General features: G+C 49.5%; 1 protein-coding gene across 1 annotated transcript in view; it reads right to left on the bottom strand.

Annotated features, from left to right (window-relative positions):
• Positions 1 to 24398, bottom strand: part of Prkcz (protein kinase C zeta) — a 105971-nt gene that overhangs the window by 5707 nt on the left and 75866 nt on the right. The window contains exons 8-16 of the mRNA XM_028757821.1: positions 21995 to 22047; positions 21138 to 21326; positions 18614 to 18711; positions 6710 to 6796; positions 5013 to 5148; positions 4743 to 4830; positions 2615 to 2734; positions 1405 to 1484; positions 942 to 1031 (exon numbers count right to left, since the gene is read on the bottom strand). Coding sequence (XP_028613654.1) covers positions 942 to 1031; positions 1405 to 1484; positions 2615 to 2734; positions 4743 to 4830; positions 5013 to 5148; positions 6710 to 6796; positions 18614 to 18711; positions 21138 to 21326; positions 21995 to 22047 — 941 coding nt within the window. The remainder of the gene's footprint in view (positions 1 to 941; positions 1032 to 1404; positions 1485 to 2614; positions 2735 to 4742; positions 4831 to 5012; positions 5149 to 6709; positions 6797 to 18613; positions 18712 to 21137; positions 21327 to 21994; positions 22048 to 24398) is intronic.

Genomic DNA, 24398 nt, shown 5'->3' with positions numbered 1-24398 from the left:
ACTTAAATGGTAGAAGGAGATAACTGACTCTCAGAAGTTGTCCTCTGACCTCCATGTACCTGAGCACAAACACACATGAATGTTAGAAAAAGTGTGAACGCTCTGAATTCTGACTAGATATTTATACCTGAAAAAGGAAGAGAACTTGAGGCTCTGATTATGTAATAATGCAGCCTGGCTCTGGGTTCTGGGGCTATCATCTTTCCTGATTGCTTGATGCCTCTGCGGCCTGGCCCCTCCCCATTCCTTCCAGTACCCACAGACACAAACAGTCCTGTAAACAGAGTAACTGGTTGTGGGACAACATCCTGTACTTCGTGGGGATAGAATCTAGTCTTCAATGCTGGCCATGAGCCATCTGGAAGGATCAGGGTGGGACTAGGGAGGGGGTGGGGAGAAGGTGTCTGCTGTCCCAGAGTTGGGCAAGTTCCAGATCTACTCAATGGGCTAATCTTTATACTTTCCTTCAAAAGAATAATTTTTTTTTTTTTTTTTTTTTTTTGGTTTTTCGAGACAGGGTTTCTCTTTATAGCCCGGGTTGTCCTGGAACTCACTCTGTAGACCAGGCTGGCCTTGAACTCAGAAATCCGCCTGCCTCTGCCTCCCAAGTGCTGGGATTAAAGGCATGCGCCACCACTGCCCGGAAGAATAATATTTTATAGGTGACATTTCAGAGACTTTCCAATTGTTTAGTTTTAAACAAGTTGAAGTTTTTTTCCTAATAACAGGAATGGACTCAGGTCAGAGTCGATGCCTGCGCTACCCTGTCCAGTAACAGGTGACAGCAGGATCAGGTTCTTGGCAGCTTTGGAAAACCAACCACAACACTACAGAAAAATGACCAGACACCACATACCAGGCAGCTCAGTGCACATGGGCCCATTTTGCCTATTAGATCGGCCAACCTCACAGAAGGAGCATGAGTGACCTTTGAGGCTTACCAGGTCCCAGTCTATGCTGCGGAAGAAGGCGTGGGACTTGATGTCAGAAAACCCAGTCTGTGGCCGGCAGCCAAGCCTCTCTTTGGGATCCTGGGGGTCAGAGTTCAAAGGAGGATGAGTCAGGACTCCTAAGGAAACCCCTGGTTCAACCTCAACCCAACGGGATGACCCAACTTCCCCCACAGGGGCTCACTGTCTTGTATCCAGCTGGGTCTGACCTTCCCTCTGTTGGGTTACTTTCTCACTGTTTGTTTTTGTTATATCAATAAAAATTAAACTCGAAGATCACAGGAGCACCAGTGTCAGAGTGGATGAGCAGCCGCACAGAACAGCTGGGGGCAGCTGACAGCTGATAATAGACAGCTCCACTACTGGAGAGACTCTGTCCACCCACTCCATCCCATGGGTAACCTGATCCCAGAGGGTCACAAGAGATAGTCTGTCACCACAGCCAAGAGCGGACCTTGTTTAAAAATCCTTTCAGGACGTGCGAGGCCTTGACAGACAGGAAACGGGGAATCCGGATTGGCTTTTCCAGGATAACTGTGAAGACAGGGGCCAGGTAAGACGACTCCTTGGCAGCATTTGCTTTTCCTGGTTGCCTATGGGGGGACCCCCTGAACTCTTGTTCATTTTGTGGGCCCCCCCCAACCCCCCGCCAGGGACAGAATCTTGGTATGTACCCAGCCTGGCTTTGAATTCCTGACCTTCCTACCAGACTTGAGTAGCTGGGATTACAAGGCCATGTGACCCATACCTGACTTGAACCCCATTTCCTTCCTTCCTTCCCATTTTTTTTTTTTTTTTTTTTTGGTTTTTCGAGACAGGGTTTCTCTGTATAGCCCGGGCTGTCCTGGAACTCACTCTGTAGACCAGGCTGGCCTCGAACTCAGAAATCCGCCTGCCTCTGCCTCCCGAGTGCTGGGATTAAAGGCGTGCGCCACCACCGCCCGGCCTTCCTTCCTTTTTTTAAGATTTATTTATTTTACATGAGTACACTGTTACTCTCCACAGACACACCACAAGAGGGCATCAGATCCCATTACAGATGGTTGTGACCTACCATGCGGTTGCTGGGAATTGAACTCAGGACCTCTAGAAGAACAGTCAGTGCTCCTAACCACTGAACCATCTTTCCAGCCCCTTGAACCCCATTTCTAAGTCAGAGCTCAGTCTTGTAGCCCTGGAACCCCTTCCTTTTCCAAAAGCCTGGTGGGTCCTCCTAGGACCTCCTGGTGGCATTCAGCTGCACATATCACATAGCCTGCATGTGAACCAATAGCTCCTCCTGTACTCCATTTTGGTTGCAGGCATGTGGAGGCCTCTGAACACCCATCACCAGGGGGCGCCGAGGGACAGCTGTGAGGGGCATATCAATGACCATTAACTCTTTCATCAAGAGCAAGGGAGACCTGCATGGGCTACAGCGAATACCCTGGGTGGGGAGAAGGGGGCTCTGGCTAAATCAGGGTATTCTCTTTCTAGGTGACTCACGGTGAGGTGGACTATGGTCACCTCACTTTACATTCTCTGCCAGAGGAATGGGTCCGTATATGTTTGTATTGGTGCTGAGGCATAGCACCAGCCTGGGCAACACACCATCCTTACCTCTGAGAAGGGAAGAAAAGAACATGCAGACGCAGGAGGGAGTGGGTACACCGTGGGCCACCAACCTTGGAAAAGGTAGTCTTCAGTGTTCATGTCAGGGTTGTCTGTGATGATGTCAAAGGGGGAGCGCCCAGCCATCATCTCAAACATAAGGACACCCAGCGCCCACCAGTCCACGCTGAAACCTGTGGGAAAGCAGGCAGTCACTAAGCAGGGGGTGCCTGGGAAGTGGCACATTCGGTCCATGACTGTGAATGTACCAAGAGAGTCAGCATCCATCTCCCTGGGTAGCTGGATCGCCCTTCACTCATTGTGCGGGCATCTGTGCCCACAGAAGCTGTGATTCCTCACCCGCACTGTGGGCCACCCAGGCGGTCCCTGTCCCTTCAGCTCTGCTACATGATCATGCAGACTGGGACCAAGGACGGGCCTTGTTCCTTTGTTTCTGTCACCATTTACTACCTATCGCTACTATTTAGAGATAGGCTCTCGCTACTTAGTCCAGGCTGGCCTCGAACTTGTGACTGCCCTGCCTCAGCCTCCCAGTGCATGGCACCATAACCGGTGGCATTTTTTCCTGATTTGATTTAAAGTTACAAAGCCTGCTCCTCACAGAGAAATGTGGCTCAGTGGTAGAGCACTTTGTTCACACGTGCAAAGCACATGTCCCAACTCCGGTGCTGCCAGAACGCACAGAACTCACAGAATCCTTCTCTGAGATGAGAAAACACTGCTATAATTTCCTCTGTATTTGCATTCACTACTTTTTCCTTTCTTCTTTTTTCTTTCTTAGATTTATTTATTTTATGTATGTGAGTACACTGTTGCTGTCCTCAGATACACCAGAAGGGGGCATCAGATTCCATGACAGATGGTTTTGAGCCACCATATGGTTGCTGGGAATTGAACTCAGGACCTCTGGAAGAGCAAGTGGTGCTCTTAACAGCTGAGCCATCTCTCCAGATCGTTTTTGTTTTGTTTTGAGACAGGGCTTCTTTGTGTAGACCTGGTTGTTCGGGAACTAACTCTATAGAGACCAGGCTGGCTTTGATCAGAGATCTGCCAGACTCTGACTTCTGATGCTGGGATTAAAAGTGTGGGTCACCACTGCCCAGCTAGCTAGCTCGCGCTCGCTCTCTCTCTCTCTCTCTCTCTCTCTCTCTCTCTCTCTCTCTCTCTCTCTCTCTGTTAAGTATTTTTAGGCAGCAGGAGGGAAGATCAGCCTTCAGCTCTGCCTGGCCGTCCCTACTGTCTCTAGAACAGTCAGTCCCCTGCTCTGGCACACACAGAATAGGGTCAGTTAGAACCCTGGTGGGTTCTAGACTGACTTCTGGCTCCAGGCTGCCATCTTTCCTTCTCTGGTTACTGAGCCACTTCAACGGAAGCAGCTTCTAGGAACCCAGTTATTCTCTTGGATCGGCAACTCACACATGCTGCCTACCACACTCATTTATGTGATGGTGTATTTATGACTGGTTTCCCTGAGAGTCACCGTCATGGGTCAGGGATAGACAGCTCATGCCTGTAATCCTACCTGCACAGCAGGAAATGCCAGGATGCAAAAGTGGGTGTGTGCACAAGCACACATATATGTGTAATGAGCCTCTGTGCATGGTAAACAAATGCACACACATACACTGCATGCTATGTACCCCCTCCATCTCATGCACATACATGTACCTGTATATGTATGCCCTGCCCTCAGGGCATATGACTGGTTTCCATGGGGAGGAGGAGTGGAAGTACACTATCATGTCTACAAGGTGCCCAGATCACCCTCTGCTCTGGATCCTGATGGAGGCACTTCTACTATTCCCAAGGGCACTTTGTTTCTTCCATATATGCATGGCCAGTGGCCATCAACTTGGGGTGCTATGACCCCATCCTGAGTCTGTCTTTTGCTTCATGTTCTTTTTCTCCTCCCCAGCTTTAAGACTCCTCAGGAAGAGGAGTGTTATTCAGCATCATCTGGTGGGCCTCAGGAAGTATGCAAAGGGGTAACCAGCTGGGATACCCTGAGGGGTGTTCTGTGTTATCTTTGGGTATAATATGGCCATATATCTCCCCATTTTCTGTGCCAGGGCCATTGTATGGGTGGGCCAGGCAGGTTCCTGCTCTGAGTGAATGTCACCAGCTGGGAAGACTTCTGGAAGGTGTCTGCCTACATTTACCTCCCTCATGGCTAACACTCACCGTACTCTTCTCCTCGTAGGATTTCGGGGGCGATATAGTTCGGGGTTCCACAAAAAGTGCTTGTTGTATCACCAGGGCCTAGGCCTTCCTGTGGGGACAGAGTTATCAGGAGGGTGAATCTCATGAGGAGGGGCGCTTCTTAGGAGGTGTCCCTCAAGAACACTGACATAGAGGTGCCTCAGTGTGGTCACACTGAGCTATGATCCCTCAGTGAATACTTCTGCAGGATGTCAAGAGCAGACAAGCTGGGGGGATAGGCGAGGCGGGCACCTTGCACATGCCGTAGTCCGTCAGCTTAATGTGTCCGTCAGCATCGAGGAGGACGTTGTCCAGTTTTAGGTCCCGGTAGATGATTCCCCTCTCGTGAAGGAAGTTGAGAGCGATACAGATCTCAGCAGCATAGAACCTGAGGCGGGGAGCAGGGGAGCATTCTGTAGTCAGCAGAGGGACAGTGGCAGGCAGCCAGTCAGTGGCTGGTGCACACGGAGCCCCATGAGGTATCCTGGTCACCCGGGAAATGCAAACGTAGATTGTAGTGAGATTCCACCTCTCAACTGCCAGAATGGCTGCTTAACCACAGCCAGAGTAAGTGAGGGGAACTCGGAACGCTGGATGCCCCGTGTATGGTTGTGGGAATGAAATATGTGGCCAGAGGGAGGTCTCTCTCAGAACATGAAAGCTAGGGCCATGAGCAGCTCAGTGTGAAAGCTTCTGCCTCACTCATAGTCTCGCTGTAAGCTGCCTCACTTACACGAGTACAGTCTCCAGCACCAGAACGAACAAGAGAATAAGCATGAAAACCAGAAAGGGTGCGTGTCAAACAACACCACTAACACATATGCGTCCAAGGTTGGAGTCAGCAGAGGAGGCCCAGTAAGAACAGTGGATATGAGGAAATACCGTTATGAGATCCATTACACTGTGTGTGGATTTTAAAAACTGAAAGGAGAAAAGAATCAGAAGGGGGGGGGTGTCCTCAAGCGCTGTGTTGAACACCTATGTCCATAGCAACCTTACTCATAAAATCTAACATGTGGAAGTAAGCACTGATGGATGAGTGGGTAAAGGGTGGAGTGGCTCATGGCTGCAGATTTGAGGCCAGCATGGGTCACACAGCAAATCCTGCTGAAGAGGAAGAGGAATGGGGATAGGGAGAGGCTCTATCAGAGCAATGAAATATTATTACTCAACCTTTTAAAAGGAAAGGATTTCCAACAGGCTACATGGTAAATCTCGAAGACGACATCATGCCAAGTCAAATATACAAAAAGACAGATAATCTGAAATTCCACTCAGGGCACCCTCTGGAATCAGGCAGGAGGGCTGGAGATGAGGGGCCTGGGAGTCGGCATTCACAGGGTATGGTTCCAGTGTGAGACATAAAGAGGCTCTGTGTGTGCCAGTGGCTGCACAGTAGGGTGATAATCAGCTTCACAGCACTTGACTATCTGGCCAACGTGGCAGCATTAACACTGTGTGCATTTAACCAGGAGTTTTATGAAAAGCAAGTGGACAAGCAAGGAGCGGCCTCCGTGACTCACAGGACTTCATGGGGGAAACTAAGGTAAGTAGGAGGGGGCCATCCAGGAGAAGCATGAGGACAGGGGGCTGGATGGCAGCTATTCGAGGCCCGAGATGGGACTGTGGAGTCTCTCCTGATGCTAGTGAAGGCCTGCTGTACTCTACTGCTGAGGGATTGTGGACTTTACAGGGAAGAGGACAAAGCCAAGACATCACAGTTATGAAAATTAAAAGCCAGTGAGCCTGGCCTCTGCTCAAAGTCTGGGGAGGGACCTGCCCGGGGCACAAAGCTCCTAAGATTCCCACCCACCCCCAGAGGCTTTGGATTTTCTTATACCACGAGGGGTCTCATTTTTGCCACCTTCTGCCCAAATCTCACTCCTTCTTTTCACTGCTGGCCTCCTGAGGAAAGTCCCAAGGCCACGCTTTATTTTTTTTGGACTCACCTGGCGTGTTCCTCTGGAAGCTTCCTCTGCCTCTGCATGTGGAACATGAGGTCCCCACCGTTGACATACTCAATGACCAGGAACAACCTGGACAGGAGAGAAGGGCAACAGATCAGGGATCAAAACCACCCTGAAACATGCCATAGGTGAAGGCACCACCAACAGGACCAGAGTGAGTGGAACCTCCACGGGGAATTGCTTTTTCAGCTTCTAATTGAGTCACCCCTTGGTGCTGACCTGCTGCCTCTTACAGAGATTCATAAGTGAACAAAACAAAGAGGTGATAGGCCACCTGGGAGCTCCTGGGGTCAGGGAAAACCTCAAGGTGAAAGGAAGGCTAAGGCTGAGTTTGGTGTTTGGACCAGTGATGCGTGAGGCATGGTTTCAGATGCTGACATCTGGGGTCCAAGACCATGTTGGATGATAGATGTGGCTTCATCACATGATGCCAAGATAGGAAACTGTTTTTGGAAAACAAGGAATAAGGACTTAGGCTGGGCAGTGGTGGTGCATTCCTTTAATCCCAGCACTCGGGAGGCAGAGGCAGGTGGATCTTTATGAGTTCGAGGCCAGCCTGGTCTACAGAGTGAGTTCCAGGACAGCCAGGGCTACACAGAGAAACCTTGTTTTGAAACAAACAAACATAGAAACAAAGACTTGGGTGTTCATTCACCTATTGGTTTATCTGTGTTCCCAATGGTGCTATGTCTGTTTTAGGGGTTAAAAACAAAAAGGTCATAATAAGGCAGAGATAGAGGCTAGAGGCCCTGGGGTTAAGGATAGGAGAACAAGTGACCAAAGAGAAAGCAGAGGACTGACAGAGCACGGGGAGGCCTGATGGAACATGAGGTAAGGGGAAAGCAATGAGCTGTGGGCCATCCTGGTTCAGATGGACAAAGAGGGAATCCATGGAGCAGGTGACCAGTCAGATATAGGGCAGGTGAGCATGTTAGGGGAACATGGTTTAAAGGTCGACTGCTCTAGTCTCTATATGTGGATAGACCCCAGGGATATGTAAATGGGCAGGTCCAGGAACCACAGCGGTGCCTGTCCATCTGCTGAGAGGGGGTCTGTGTGGATCAGGGAGGAGAGAAATGGGGAAGAGCCAGGCTCTACTGAAAGGAAGAGCCAGTAGCTGGGTATCAGGGAATAGGGATTAGAAAGGGTGGGGCTGACACAGTAGGTCCAGAGGGAGGTGGTCATGATTCGATGAGTCTGAGATAGCAGCAGCCCAGTGGCTAGGCGAGTGGAGAGGTGGCAGGGGTCAGGCAGAGGTGAAGTCTGAGCTTTGTGGATAAATCTTTTAGGAACTGGGCTTCAGCACACAGGCCCCTCGTGTCTCTGAACACTGGCCATGTGGTTTCTCTCACTAATAGGATCTCTGCTGCATTTAATAAGACTTAATTTTCAAAATTCAATTCATGATAATTTCCCGAGATGCCCTGTTGAGGGCACCTTGGGGACATCTGGGTTGGCAGCTCATGTTTGCCCGGAATGTTTACCTTCGGAAATGTTTGCAGCAAATCTGCAGTTTGTTGCTCACAGTGGTGCTATCCACCAGCATGGGAGCCAGTGTGGGAAGGAGCAAGCAAACCCTTCCTCTCTTGGTTCCTCAAGAGCTCTCAGCATGCTGGATGGAATCTTACTGGCTAACTGTGAATCTACCATGTGCAGATGCCTGAATTCAGTCTCCATAGCTCTGGCAAGAGACCAGGGAAGACAGGAAAACTGACACAGCAAGTTAAACTGCTATAAAACACTCACCAAAAAAAAAAATTTTTTTTTTTTTTATTTTCTTTTGAGACAGGGTTTCTTTGTGTAGCCCTGGCTGTCCTGGAACTCACTTAGTAGACCAGGCTGGCCTCGAACTCAGAAATCTGCCTGCCTCTGCCTACCAAGTGCTGGGATTAAAGGCATGCACCACCACCACCACCCGGCCGCTCACCAAATTTTAAAGTATGTATTTACAAGAGAAATAATCCCTACTATGTGGAAATCAGAACAAAAGCCCCCAGCACTAGACCAGTGGCAAGCCAGCCCCAGGTGTCTTGGTCCTGAAGAAAATTTTATGATGTTTTTGTTAGGGCTGAGAGACCTTTTCTGGTCTTATTCATCTTTCTAGCTTCTATGGGATAAGTCTTATGCAAAATCCTTTGCTTTCCCTCAGGGAGTCACTGGTCTGCTGCAGTCCTCTTTGTAAGTAAAGTTTTATTAAAACAAAGCCACGTTCATTATCTATATAGTTGTCTCTTGATATTCATGCAGGGATTAGTTGCAGGATTCTTTTCAGTGACTGAAATCACTGCTGCTCAAGCCCTGTATGTAAAATGGACCCTCTGCTACAGTGTAATACATTTCTGGATTGTTCACAATGCTCAAGGCAAAGAGAAAACTATGCACATTATTACTTTGTATTGTTAGGGAATAACACCAAGGAAAGTCAGAACCTGAGTCTGGGATGCAGTGCGGTGGTAGAGTGCTTGCTTAGCATATGTGGGACCATGGTTCCACCCCCAGCACCACACATGTCAGTACATGTTCATCACATACAACCCCCACCCCCCAAGGAGTTTTGACATATCCTGGTTGAAGCCACAGAGGAGAACTCAGAGTATAAGGCAGAACTGGTGCACCCCAACTGTGAATCACCTGTGGTGACTTTTCTGCTATTGTTCCACATAAGTGAAGGTGTCTGCTCTCTGGCCCTTACAAGGCAGTGTCCCTGGTACAGACAAGTAGAAAAGTCAACTCTGAGTCATGAAGAACCCAACGTACCTCCAAGTGTCCACATAATGATCATGTCTCCATGGGAGGTGAGTCCCATGATGCCTGTCAGACTCCATGAGATGTCTAACATCTCAAAATTAGTCAAAGGCATCTCTTTAAAACTCCCTGGGTACTGTAAACAGATATTTCCCCCACATACCGGGAATCACATACCAGGAGGAGCTTTGCTCCTTCCTCAAGTGCCGACACTTCTAGTGGATATACTTAAGCATTGGTGATAATGGCTTCCTTTAATAGGGAGAAACTTTGGCCACATCAGAAAACAGGCGAGCATCTTAACCTGAACCCCACAAAACCCCACAAAGGCAGAATGGGAACATCTCTGTCTAGAGGTCATGGTAAATTCCTGCATAGGCCATTTCTGTACGGGGCTGGCTCTGAGGGAGCCTCCTAACAGTGATGGATCTCTCTTCTCTCCCTCCCTCTCACAACACAAACCAGGCTGGTGTTGAAGTTTGATCCTCCTGCCTTGGCCTCCTGAGTGCTTGGATTACAGGTGTGTACCATTATGCCTAGATTTCTTTCATTTATTTTGTGGGGTGAGGTGTGGCGTGGTGTGCCTGGCGTGTACTTGCCACAGCATGCGTGTGAAGCTCTGTGTGTACAAGTTTCAGGAGTCAGCTCTCTCCTTCTACTGAGTCAGGTTGTCGGAGTTGAGCAGCTGTCTTTACAAGCCCCACCGGCTTTCTGTTTCTGTTACAAAAGCAGCTGTGAAATGAAGGATTTTTTTTTTGTAGGGGAGGGGCCTACAGATAAAGCCTTGGCACTATTTTAGGCATTTCTTCAAAGCAGAAATCCCGCAGGAGGACCATGTGAGTAGCTCTGCAGGTGACTTGGGTTGGCTTGGGTGTATGTGGCCGTGACAATACAAGGTCACATCTGTTCCCACAGTTTTTCTCTGTGTGCTTGGCAGGCACTTCCCACGCCAAGTTCCTTAGCCTTAGGTTTTGTCTTGGGCCATGGCTATGTTTCTCAGCCAGGTTGAAGCCAACACCTGTGCTCAGACTTCGGCACAGGTGTATGCACAGGTGTCTGTGGTTCAGGCAATTGAGCACCTGTCACTGTCCATGGTTCTTTTGGTCCTATAGCCATACCAACCCCTAAGGGAGACTTAGAGGGAGGGGCATGGGTCTGACAGAGCCCTCAACACTTCTAAGTCAGATCCCTAATGCCTTTAAGGCCAGACCACTATAGAAAAGAAGCAAGTTAATGGTTCAGATGGTAGATATTATTGCTTATTCTTAAGAAGATGTGCAAAAGTTAGTAAAAACCAGTAGAAATGGATCCATCCACATAGGCAAAGGGAGAAAGGGCATAAGGAGAAACAGTGGGCTCCAGAGTCCAGGGCCAGAGAAAGCTGCAGGTAGTGGCTAAGCCCATTGCTTCTCTCATCAGGAGAGGACCCAGAGAAAGGAAGACCCTTTAGGACGACTGCCCCTGTTTTCCAGGCCTGACCTTGGTCTAGAGAGAAAAACCTGATGGAACAAGGCAATGTGGGACCGATCAAGAAGTAACAAGAGCTTGGGCCTGGCTGGCTGGTCACTGCCTTGTGCTTTATTTGAACACATTTTATTCATCTCTCTCTCTCTCTCTCTCTCTCTCTCTCTCTCTCTCTCTCCCTTTCCCTCTCCCTGTCCTTCTCTCTCTCTGTGTGTGTCTCTCTCTCTCTGTGTGTGTGTGTGTGTGTGTGTGTGTGTGTGAGAGAGAGAGAGAGAGAGAGAGAGAGAGAGAGAGAGGAGAGAGGCAGAGGCCAAGGAAAGTCTTAAGGTCTTGAACTTTGATCTTCTGCCTCTGCCTCCAGAGTGCAGGGATTACAGGAACACACCACCGTGTCCTGCCATGCACATCTCTTACATTTGTCTATGGTTTTTGTGCCAGAGCACATAGCCATAATGAAGACTATCCAGCCAAGAGGGTGAAATCGGTCACAAGCCACAGCTGTCCCCAAGTGACATCATGACTTAGTCTATATAAGCTGTGATAATCAGGAGCAGGCGTGTGTGTAATGACTGGTTCTCAGATCACATCCCTGTAGTCAAGACATTGGGCAACACCCATTACCTGGTCATTTGAAAAATGTTGCTAACTCTGGCTACAAATAGTAACAATGACACAAAAGTTTTGATGGCCTGGACCCTCTATTGAACTCATTTATTCCCCAAACCAGGAGGTAAAATCTGCCATTTTCCTGATTATATGGAGAGAGACACAAGACACCAAAGCTTACCTAGTCCCAATGTCAGACAGCCTACAAAGTAAATGGAGATCTCATTCCTAGGCCCTGCCTCTGCACCCAGTAGCTGACAGGAAAGTGCACAGAGGAATCAGTCTAGACACCAGTTGGCATCACATAGAACAAGAGACCAGACCCACAACTGAGGCCTAAGAGAACAGAGATGAGGCTCAAACCCTGCCACACCAAGAACACAAACCAGGAGCCATTCTCAGTGTGAAGGAGAGACTCAGACCCCCATTCCCTGACCCAGAAAAGACTCTGTGAAGAAAGATGTGGACAGGCAAGGGAACCTGATACAGTAGGTCCAATAAGAGGATTTTTAAAAATCTCGTTCAAAGAGATCTTCTATAGGGGAGGGGAGGGAGCCGACTGGCTTGAGTGTCTACAGGAACAGAAGCAGAGTATGCTATGAACTGCCTGTCAATGTAGCTCAGAGAGGTGGGGGCATCCTTATGTACCATGGGGTATGAGCCCAACACTCTGCCCAGAGTCAGAAAGTGTCAGAGAAACCGAGCAACAGGAGGAAGCAACTGATGGCTGGGGAGAATGTTACCACCTAGAAGCCCCAAAGCAGGAAGGCATTGAGGAAAATCCCCATAGGTATCTACCAAGAGATAATCCTGGGCCTGTGGCTCGGACAGTGCTCACCTGTCACGTCTGAGGATCTGGCCTCCCTCCCTAGTAACATACCAAAAAAAGGGAAAAGGCTGGAAGGTGGCTTAGTGATTATGAATGTATACTGCTTTGGCATAGGACCCAAGTTCAGTTCCCAACACCCACATCAGTGGGCTTAAAACTGTCTGTAACCCCAGCTCCAGGGGATCTGCTGCCCTCTTCTGGCCTCAAAAGGCATCTGCACACACATACATATAAATACATAATAAAACTAGTTGGTGCTGATAAATTCCAGTAGTATTTAGGATTTTCCGCAGAATAAAATAGATAGAATAAAGATTACCTAAGAAGAGGAAACTATGTATCAACCAAGCAACAACACAAATAGCCAAGCCATGAAAAAGTCCTAAATAGCAGCAAAGTTTGAAAGCACATGTCAGACTAACACAGGACATGGCTTCCTCTGGTATCCAAGAACAGTCGAGCATCAGGACCGCCCAACAGTGTTTAGGTGACATAATTTTCACTTCAGGTGCCCCAGGGAGTGAAAAATCCAGCTGTTTTAAGAACTGGGGACTTTCTGAGGCAAAATGATCTTTTTTCTTTTGGGAGAACTTTACACTCATGTGTGGTGTTTATATACATGTATATGCATGTTTGTATGTGTGTAGGCACTCATGTATGTTTGGAGCTCTGAAGTTGATGTTGTGAGTCTTCCTCTACAGCTCTTTCAACCTTATTCACTGAGGCAGGGTCTCTCAATCAAACACTGATCTCACTGATTGGTACCGATCCTGTTGCTAGTCAACTTGCTTAGGAGATCCCTTGACTCCACCACTTTCCAAGGCTGGAACTAGAATTATAGACCTGCCCAACATTCACATGGGTTCTGGGATCCAAAACCCAGTCCTCTTTGTGCTGTAACTGCTGAGACATCTCCCCAGCCCACAGTGATCTCTTGACGGTAAAGCAAAAATAGATGTAGATTTCCTGACAAGATAAATACCTTTCCCTTTGCCGGGACTTTGAGTGGATAGGTGTAGATAGGAGGATAGGATAGGAGGGACGGTTCTTGTCTCTTACAGCTTGCCCACAGCAGCAGCTCTGCTGTTAGCCAGAACTCAGGGCCATGAGTGGAAGCTCTCCACTGTCCCTTCCATCTACACAGAAACACACATCTGCCTGAGGGGAATTAAAAGGTTTGGTTCCCTCTCTCCTGCCCCCCCCATAACTCCCCCCACCTCCCACCCCCTTTCTGTCTGCCTTTCTCGATTCCCTTTTCTGGTGACATGTGACTTATGCTTGTGGCTGGCACTGTGCCATCTTAGGATTCTATCCCGGCAAGAAAGAGGACCGAGCTGACCATTCTTGCCAGTCACCTAGAAGTGGCCTGGCTAGCATCAGCAGCCTGAGGGAGATGAGACATAAACCCTGTGGGGGAGGGCAATGTGTCTCAAAAAATAAAAAAAAGTAGAGGGGGTGGCTGAGAAAGACATTTGAAGTCAACTTCTGGCCTTTATACATGCACAGGCAAGTACACCAGCATATACACACATAGGTCCCCCACCCCACAGAAGAACTAGGGCGTGGCTCAGTGGTAGAACACCTGCTTTGAATACACAAAGTTCTAGGTTTGACCCTTTATAACAACCAGTAAACAAAGGAAAGTTGAATGGTACCCATGATAGCACACATGTGCCTGTGAACCTGGCACTCAGCAGATGGAGTCAGGAGAATAGAAAGTTCTAGAAACAGCTACATAGTAACACTCTCTTTGGAGAGAAAGGAAGGGGGTGGGGTGGAGAAGTTGACTTTCAGGGCTGATCCTGAGAGTCAATTTAACAATAGGAGTCCCATATGCTTGTGAAGCCAGGCACTGTCCCCAGGGCAAGGCAGATCGTAGCAGGAAGGCTGTTCGCTCTGAATGGAGAGAGGGGTACTTTACAATCTCATACCCACCCATGATGGGACAATCACCTTTAGGTCTGTCAGTCAAGGCCACTGGCTCAAGGACTTGGCTGAGGAGAGTGTGACCTGACCTCATTCCCACCCCCAACAACACACCCAAGAGCAACCTGTCGGAGTAGACAGCTCTCTCACAGATGGGGGAGGGCATGCCCTAATTGGGAGAAATACCTGTGTTATCATTCATTGGACACAAGCTATGTCCCAGGGTCCCAAGTGTCCCTTTGCTGTCTGGGACCTCCTGATGAGTCACCAACAGCTATCCAGTGTTCTTAAGATGGCACAGAGAGCCAACATTTAACAAATACATCCACGTGAGCTGCAGTTCACCTGCCCCGGAGCAACCCTTCTCCCTGGAGATCCCTTCTCCCTGGAGAACTATATTGTTCTGGACTCCTGGAACAGGCCTGCCTAGTGACCAGAGCTGTGTTCTACAATAAGAGGCTGCTGGGGCTGCACGGCAACCATTTCAGGGGGTTACGATGTCATGCTGTTACCATGAAGGCTGACACGGCTCCCACGCTCAGCTCTGCAGCTGCCACTCAACACCGGCTCTTTCCATTCTGGGCTCTAGCGTGACACAGTGAGTGACAGAGCCTGAGTCATCTTCCCTCTCTCCCAGGGCCTCTGAGTGAGTCTTGCCAAGTTCACAGCAATTTGGGCCCTGGTGAAACTCTTGAGGCCACAGCCCCTCCAAATTGCATGGGGGAGTGTCCTGAGGGCCGGACCTGGTCACTCTGCTCAAGGTCACAGTAAGTCACCTTCTTGGGTCCTCGTCACACTGATCTCACTGGCTATATCTACCACATCCAATGGCTCTCCTTCCAGTGTCCAGCCTAGCCCTGCCCAGCAGTTACTGGCTGCTTGGCTTGTTCCTGAAGTACTAGGCGATCTTGCATCAGGGGACTTTTCCCTTCCTCTTACTAATGTCGAGTGACAGGCCAAGGGCGCTCTCAGATCACCTGCTGCTCCTGTGGCTATGCTCAGCTCTGATGTGCTAGCCAGCTGTGGATACAAGGGACCTTCTTCACTCCCACATCCTAGTCTGGGTGCCAGCCTTCTGGGGCTACTCCTGATAGATCCGTGACCTGTCCCAGGGGGGATTACGTCCTGATCTCAGAGAGGAAAAAGCTCTCTCCCTCTCCAGTGCTGTGGTAGATTCTATAGGTCTCTATTTATAAACAACAAGACACAAAGGATCAAGTGGCACCTAATATCCATAAGCTACTGTAGGCAAGTGTCTAAAGTTTCCTCTAAGTCAGGATGCCTATGGGCGCCCCTCCAAGGACGAATGGTGAGAGATTTGCCCAGCCTTAAAAAGTGAACTTGTGGGTATGGGCGGGAAAGCTTGTACAGCAAGCCTGGTAACCCGAGTTTGATCCCTGCAACCCATATAAAGATGGAAGGAAAGAAACCACTTTACAAAGCTGTCTTCTGACCTCCAGACAGGCTAACACATCTCCTCCTCCCACACAGGATAGTAATAAATTAAAAAAAAAAAAAAAAGAAAGAAAGAAAGCAACTCACAGCAGGTCAAGCTAACTAAATTCTCCTCTTTCTCTCTCCCTCCCTCCCCGCTTCCCCTCCCTTTCTTTCTCCCCCTCCCCTTGCCCTCTCTGGCGTTAGGGATTGAATCTGAGGCTCTGCACATGATAAGCCTACCTTCTATCTCCAGCAACTCCCTAGTCAGCAATTGATATTTTGGTAGCAGCCTGCATCCTTGTTCCTAGGCTACACTTAAATTGAGAGGGGAGCACACACCAGGGGGCTAAAAAAGGAGTCACCCTGGCAGGCTTTTTAGGTTGCCCCTTTCTCTGGAACAGCTTAAAGCTGAAATGTTTTCTCTGTTTTTCGAGGTTTTTGTGGGAGAGGTTTTAATTCTGGTTACTGTCTAGAAAAGACTGTAGACGTGGGGTATGGCTTCCCGCAAGCAGATGCCTAGTGTTAGAGTGCCCTGTCTTGCAGCATGTTATACACATGCCATGGAAGTGGTTGTTGGCGTGTGGAGAGCAGGGATTCAGTGGGGCCCACCAGAATAGGCACTGCTGGATTTGGGAAGGAAAGAAAGAAATCCTTATCCCCTCTCCCCCCATCCCCCAACCCCGCAGAGAGGCCTTTTTATAATCGCCAGGCACATGTGGAAACCATTGCCTTTTATTGACTGGATTTCCACTCACAGCTGCCAGCAAGCGCTAGCTAGCATCCTGCCTGGAGCTTCGTCGGTTTCCTGTTGTGTGTGATCTGCTGGGAGGCAGAACACACTGACACTCATCCAGACCAGCAACGGTCTCGGCAAGAACCCAGGATGAGTTCCTGGGAGAAAGTCTTTAGAAACACTGTGGTTATTAAGATGGCAGGATAGGCAAGGTAAGGCATCCAGGCATATCCTGTGTCCAACTGCAGGCACCAGATTTTCTGCTCCTGGTGGCTTTGCAACTGAGACAGCCCTCCCTCTGTCTCTGACTGAGGGAGGAGCTGACTTCTCTTTTCTTGGGGCTGGCAAACAATCCTGCCATTGGCTTGTGCAAAGATACGGCACCAACCAGGAGAAAGGCTTCCCGCACCAGGGGCTCACATTCTTGAGTAGGTAGCCATGAACAGCCTTGCTATACATTTCTGCTAATTCCACAGTACCTTCCAGAACTTTCCAGCTTTGTTCCCAGAGGAAACACATGAAGTGTTTGCACAGGGCAGGAACAGACAGCCAGGAAGCATGGGCTCTGGCCTAGACTGGAATGTTGCCAGCAAGCCTTTAGGGCAGACCCAAGTGACAACAAGACATCTTGGGGGACTTGGCACTGTGTGGCTTATGCTCTTTTCTCATACTTCTTTCTAGAGATGTTTTGTGGCCTCTGAGTTACTTCCCAAATCTGTAAGAGGGACTCCATGGTCAGCCAGCAAGTTAGGTCTGTCAGTGAAAGAACATTGCTAACCCTGCTCCCAGCCACAGTGATCCACTGACATCACAGTTGCCAACCCTGCTCCGAGGCCACAGTGGATCCACTGACATCCCAGATGCCAGGAGCCAGGGCAGGCTGCAACATTTTACTGGTTCCCCTACAAACCATGAAATTCACAAGTGCACATTTTATATTTGTACAGGAAACGAGATTTTACCTTAATAAGGAAACCCTTCCGAACATCACAGTTTACTAAGTGACAGGCATTACCCAACTGCCGGAGATTGAAAAACACACAGCAAGCCCTACTCTGAGGGAAGGTCACAATCAGAAAGGGACACATGCATATACAGTTACCGAAGGCTGAAGCAGCCAAGGGAAGATGCAGAACCTAACCAACCCACGCCAAATGTTTCCAGTGTCGGTGATAGATCCAGTACAAAGAAAGTAGATGTGACAGATACTACCCCTGGGATGGGACCTCGCGGTGGCTGCTGAGGCTGCTGCATCAGCTTCTGCACCGGGGTGACCTGAGGTTGGAACTCCTGACCCTTGCTTCAGCAGCATCCCTGCAAACGCTGACCAGAGCACAGCTGTTCTTTGCAATCTCACCCTTCAGGAACTTAAAGACCAGGCTGGGTTGCCTTCCCTAGGGCTTGTTCCTATTCACGGGAGACATGGTCAGGGCCAATGCAGTTCAGAGACAGAACCATGTAGATGCACGAAGGGGACCATTGACTGCTGAGCGCTTTTAGTGACTCTGGCTCTGGGGAGGGCCAGGAACAGGGAGATAAGAGTCTATGAGGTAAGGGCAAGACTAAAGACTATAGAGACAGGGCCTGGGTATAATATCTTCTTCCCCATGCACAGGAAGCTTGGATTTCCTCACAAAGTAGTCAGAGCTGCCACTGAGCAGGAGAAAGACCTCAGATTAGTGCTTCCTACGCATGGCTTAGGTCCGTACCATGGAAGCAGTAACATGGGAAGCCTTGGGGACCAGGCATCCTGAGGCAGCATGGCCAGTCTTCAGGCAGGAGAAAGGATACAATCTGTGACACATTTGGCAGTTACAAGCGGGAATGTTACCGGCTCAACTGGTTTGGGAAAAGGCTCAAGTTTGGTCCAGGGCTTCTCAGGTGAGCTGAGACCACCTAGGACCTGCCTTTGGTAGGATGCCTTCATGAAGATCCCACCAATGGTATCCCATAAACTCAGATGTGTGAAGTCTATTGCATATGACACCAACCAGTGGGAACCACAGGATAAGTTTGATGACCTAAAAACCCAACTCTTGCAGCTGGAGGAGGCTTGTGGGGGACAGCTGGAACTTCGGTCTAGCTTGGCTTCCGGGAGGTTCTTATCAGAAAGCAGCAGAACATACAGAAACACTTTGCTTCTTACCGGCTCGTTGTCTGGAAGCAGGAGTGTAAGCCAACCAGGAAGGGGTTGCTGGACGCCTGCTCGAACACGTGCTTCTCCGTCTGCACCCAGTCGATATCCTGAAACAAGAGACCAGGTAGTGCTACAGAAAACACTGCCCAGGCTGCCCTGGAGAAGGCAGGGGAAGACATGAAAGTCTTTCTTCTCTGCTTCTGAGAAGACAATTTGGAGAGGGAACGAAACCACCTACTAGGAAACACATCACAGTCAGGTGTGGTGGCTTACACCCGTGATCCCTGCACTGAAGGAGGCTAAGGCGGGACGGTTGGTGATACAGTAAGTTCCCAGTCTGCTAGAGAATGATCCTGTCCCAAGTGGAATACCAAACCATCACCATCCACCTCCACTTCTATCGTGACCATCATCACCATCATCGCCATCATTTTCCCCACCCCAAGACACTTGCTGGGTTTGCTCTCCATACAGGGGCTCATGCTCCCCATGAGAGTCCTGGGAAGGGAAGACTGCACTGAATTCAATTTGAATACAAGGGGTAGTGGGCTAAGCGGATTCCCCTGAGTACTGAGTCTGCAGACAAGCCTGTTACATCCAGAGATCAGCTCCTAGCTACCACAGGGCCGCCTCTCCCAACTCTCCCAACTGAGCGGCAGCTCAGAGAGATGCCGTAAAGTCAGAGACCTCAGCTTGGCTCCACCAAGGGAACAGAGGGGTATGAAGCACCCACCCCCCTCCTCTCCTCCCCCCCGCCATCTTGGTGTGTAGAAAACGAGCAGCATAGAGACACGTTCAAACAATGTTGTCTTCTCTTTTCGGAAAAGATGATCAGATTCTTAGTGGGAACCCACGCTGGGAGCTAGAGACAGCGATTGCTGACTCTGGTTTACTCTCTGAGCCCCAGGAGCCCCACCAGGTGGATCTGTTTCAAGCCCTTTGCCATGCAGCGGACACTTAGCCCCAATTCATCCAGACTTGCTCACCCAGGGGCTACACGACCTGACTGCCACACTCAGGAACCTCATACTTCAGACGGCCATTAGTCACCCAGACTCTTGGATGGAAACCAGTGGGCTGGCTGTCTTCCATTTCTCCCAAGCCTGGGCCAGCAGGCACCAACATTATCTGTGATAGTCTTTGTGATTGCATCTCTATAGGTTCTAATTTACAGGAACACCTGGCACCATGCAGGGCTAACTTGAAAATCAGTAGGGAATGAGCTGGAAGGTCACCCCTGGAGAACCAACCAATGCCATCAGGAGAAAGACTTTCATGAAGCCATCCAAGCACTGACAAGCCAGAGACATGAAACAATGCCTGGGCCTGAAGGGACAAGGCTGGTGAGTTCCAAGGCAGAGAAGGCAAGAGTAGGAAACTGAGGGACTCGTGTGTCCCAGGAGCCTCAGCTCTATGTAAGCAGAGACCAGGCTCAAGGACAGCGGGAACCAGAAAGCTTTCGTCAATGGGGAACCTGAGGCAGCTCCTCAGGCCTTGTTCAGAACTATATCCTAGACAAAACAACTCAGGGGAAAGGTAGGAGGCAGATAGACACTTGGGAAACAGCGGCTATGGTGGAGCTATTAGGCAAAGATGACTCAGAGAAAGGGAACCAGTGTCAGCTCAGAAGGGTATGGCAGTGCCTCAAGACTGTGAAGAGCGGTGACACCTAGTGGTGGTAAGGACAGGCTTGAGTCACAGGTACTGCCACTCGGGAGTGCAGCATCCAGAGATACAGAGCCAGCCCAGCAGGCTGTGGATTGAACAAATGCACACAACAAGTAAAGGTTCCAAACTGGCTTCAGCTCCAAGTCCTGAGCTTGGATGGGAGACGGGATCCTTTCTATGACCTGACAAATGTTATGCTGCTTAGCTCCAGCAGTGGCTGAAAGACTGGGTCACTCTTATCTACACATTGGCCTTTCTCTGCTCCCGAGAGATGGAGCAGGCACTCAGTGTAACAGCAAAAGAGCGCGCAAACACAATGCCGGCAAGCACGTCAGAATGTGTCAGCCTCCTGCGTCACCACAGAGGCTGCAAGTCGAGGCCACACCGGGTATACGTGCATGCTCGGAGAGGGAACCACAATGAAAATGTGGAAAACTGGAGCCCTGAGACCCACTGGCTGGTACTCAAAATTGTATAGCCATGTTAGACAGAGTTTGGAAGTTCCTCCAGAAACTACACACAGAATTACCACACGACCTAGCAGGACCACTCCTAGAAATATATGGAGAAAGAGCAGAAAACTGACAAGACAAAATACGTGCGAGTGAATGTTTGCTGTGCTACTGCTCACGACAGCGCAAGAGGCCCCGTTTTCCACAGGAAGTATCCACAAAGAGATGGACAGAGAGGGTGGCGCCGTGAAACTCAAGGGTCCTAATTCGGCTGCTGCAAACTTCAGAAGTGAGAAACTCAGCGGGGCGGTCAGTTCACTGAAGCACAATTCCACGTGACCTTTCTACGGCCGTGCCCCCCAAGCACGGACATCCTGAATCCCACGAGACGCTTCGGCAGGACGCGTGCTTACCTCGTCGTCATGTACGAGCTCCTTCTTTACCACCTTCATGGCGTAAATCTGGTCATTTTTCTTCAACCGCACCAGGAGGACCTTGGCATAGCTTCCGCGCCCGATGACTCTGATGAGGTCGAAGTCTTGCAGCCCCAGCCCCTGAGAGATTTTGATCCCATCCACCCCATCGATGACAGGTTTAAGGTCCTAAGGGAAAGGTCCAGAGAAGGGAGGGAGGCACCATTTGCTAGAATCCAAAAACTCTAGCACCCAACCCCCATCTAACTCAAAGGACAAAAATCAAAGAACCAAGACTGTGGCCCTCTAAAGGGAGGAGCTGGAGGAGATCCGGCCGAGGCTGCATGAGGGTTCTGCGGGGTGGGGGGCGTTTGCTTGGTTAAGCTGCAGGCCTGGGCATGCTCTGTGAAAGTGGGAAGTTCAGGCACCTGCTCCATGAGCGTGGAGAACGCAGAGCCTGCTCTTTACATTGCCCTGCTTCTGTTCAGTGAGGGTGAGGGTAGAGAGAGGTGTCTGCTCTGTGAGACGCTCAGCTGAGGCTCGAGAGCACGGCATGTTCTGTTTCCCTAGAACACCAGAGCTGGCTGCAGGTAGGAGGCTGGATGGAGCCAGATGGAACCTGTTGGTCAGATTCTGGGAAAGGGCCTGCTTGAGGGAGCCGCTGAGGGCTTGCCAGAATGGGATGGACGGCAAAGGAGCAGATGAAATGTGGTGAATTCACAACTCGAAAGCCAGCCTGGCCTGGCGCAATAGTTTCCTACCATACCTAGCCCATACTGAAGTTCATGTAACGGCCCCAGGAGCAAACCAACAGGCTTTTCGAAAAGATGCCCGCAAAACTGCTTTTATTCACTTACCTCAGAATCATCTTTGATATTGTCATGTTTCCGAGATGAAGAAATATAAGGAACTAGAAAAGAGAAGGAAGGAAGGATATTACCAGTGCCCCAGGAACACGGGGACACAGTGGACCTTCACATCCTGCCACCATTCCTGCAGGGGGCCTCAGACAGCACAGCGAGTGCTCAGGGGCCGATCCACAAACCAGCCACAAAAGACTCCAGTTTAAAGAGTAAAACTACAGCTTCCTAGGCTGACCCAGACTGGCTGTGTGACGAGGAGGTAGAACACTTGGAAAAAGCTATAAGCTCCTTTACTTATGATGAAAGTCATGAACTGATGACCCATCAGGCTGGGAAGAACTGTTAGCTGGAAATGCAGTGTGCGTAGTTCATTTAGGACTGGGTGTTGTGGTGTGTGCCTCTATAGATTCCTAGAACTTGGGAAGCTCAAGTGAGACCTTGCCTCAAACAAATTAAAAAAAGAGGTCTGGAGATGTGGCTCGGTTGGTAAAGCACTTGCCTAGCATGCACAGAGCTCTGGGTTTAATCTCCAGTGCCACATAAAGCAAGTGGGCATGACGGCAAACGCCTGTAATCCTAGCACTCTACCTGAGAGACAGGCAGGAGGATCAGAAGTTTAAGGTCAGTCATCCTTGTCTATATATTGAGTTTGAGGCCAAGCTGGGCTACTTAAGACCCTGTCTTAAAACACAAGACCTTGGGACTGAGAAGACAGCTCAATGGGTTAAAAAAAACACAAAAAAACAAAAAACTGGGAGGACCTGTGTTTGGATCCTTGCACCCGCATAAATGTCAGGTGTGGTGGTACATGCTTGTAACCCCAGCTCTAGGGGACTGGAGACAGGAGGATGTCTAGCTATAACAACATACACACATACACAGTCTTATGTGCCTCACGCACATGTGTGTGTGCAGACACACACACACACACACACACACACAGAATTGAAGAATGAGTAGGCTTTCATGCTACCATTGGAAGTCTGGGACCATCTGGAGGCACAAAGCTTTGGTATATAATCTTCCAGTGGGTGGGTGGGTAGATGTTGGAAAAGCAGACTAATGGACCACGAGGGGGGGTGGATGATAGATGAATATTTGGAAGGGGAGATGACGAAAGGCTGAGTAAGTGAATGATGAATGATAGCTGGCTACATGAATCAATAAGTGGATGATTACTAAATGATGGGTGGATGATGGGTGGGTAGGGAGAGGATGGGCAGATGTGTGGACAGTAGACAGGAAGATGAGTGGGTGTGCGTGTGTCCCTGAGTGCACTCATGAGTGTGTATGTTGGATAGGTGGAGGAGTGGATATGTCTGTGTGTGCATATGCATGAATGTGTGTGTGCATGAGTGTGTGTGATGTGTGTGATGGACAGGTGGAGGAGTATATATGTGTGTGTGTGTGTGTGTGCACATGAGTGTGTGTCTGACTGTATGTGATGGGCAGGTGGATGAGTGGGTGTGTGAATGTGTGCATGAGCGTGTGTGAGTGTGTATGTGATGGACAGGTGGATGAGTGGATGTCTGTGTGTGCATGAGTGTGTGTGTGCATGTATGTGTGTGATAAACAGGTAGATGAGTGGATGTATGTGTGTGATGGGACAGGTAAATGAGTGGATGGGATGTGTGCATGAGTGTGTGTGTGCATTCGTAATAGAAAGGTAGATGAGTGGATATGTGTGTGTATGCGAGTGTGTGCATGAATGAATGTGTGCATGTGTGTGTGTAATAGGTAGATGAGTGGATATGTGTGTGTGTACATGAGTGTGAGTGAGTGAGTGAGTGAGTGAGTATGTGCATGCCTGCATGTGATAGACAGGTGGATGGGTGGGTAAGAAGGACACCTAAAGGGACAACCTCACATTTTTTCTTTTGAGACAAGGTCTCACTATGTAGCCCTGGCTGGCCTGGAACTTGTCATGTAGACCAGGCTGGCCTTGAATTCATGAAGAAATCTACTTGCCTCTGCTTCCCAAGTGCTGGGATAAAGGCAGGTGTCACCATACCTGGCTCTGGATTCTTTATTTTTTTTAACATTAAAGAGAAGTCTTTCCTTCCTGTATTCCCCCAGACAGGACACCCGTGCAACAGTCACACCCTGTATGGAGCCACCCACACGGAGGTCAGCTCTGTGTACTGCCCAGTGTGTAGGAGATGCCTAGCCCAGCAGTTGCACACCAACTGAAATCAACATGGAAGAAGAAGCCCTCAACCCCAGACTCTCAAGTTTGCTGCCTCATGGAGAGCAAGTAGGAGGGAGTCAGGAAGAAAGGCCAGGAAGATGGAGAGAGGAACATACTGGGTTCAGAAGAAGGGGCGGGGCCAGAAGAGAGAGGGGATGGGGCTCAGAAGAGAGGAAGTGGGGCCCAGAAGAGAGAGGGCCTACCCAGCTG

This window comes from Grammomys surdaster, unplaced genomic scaffold (assembly GCF_004785775.1).
Source record: "Grammomys surdaster isolate TR1022 unplaced genomic scaffold, NIH_TR_1.0 126185, whole genome shotgun sequence".
In the NCBI taxonomy this organism is placed as follows: Eukaryota; Metazoa; Chordata; class Mammalia; order Rodentia; family Muridae; genus Grammomys; species Grammomys surdaster.
Note: the sequence above shows the minus strand (reverse complement) of the source record. Positions and strands in the feature narration are given on the sequence as shown.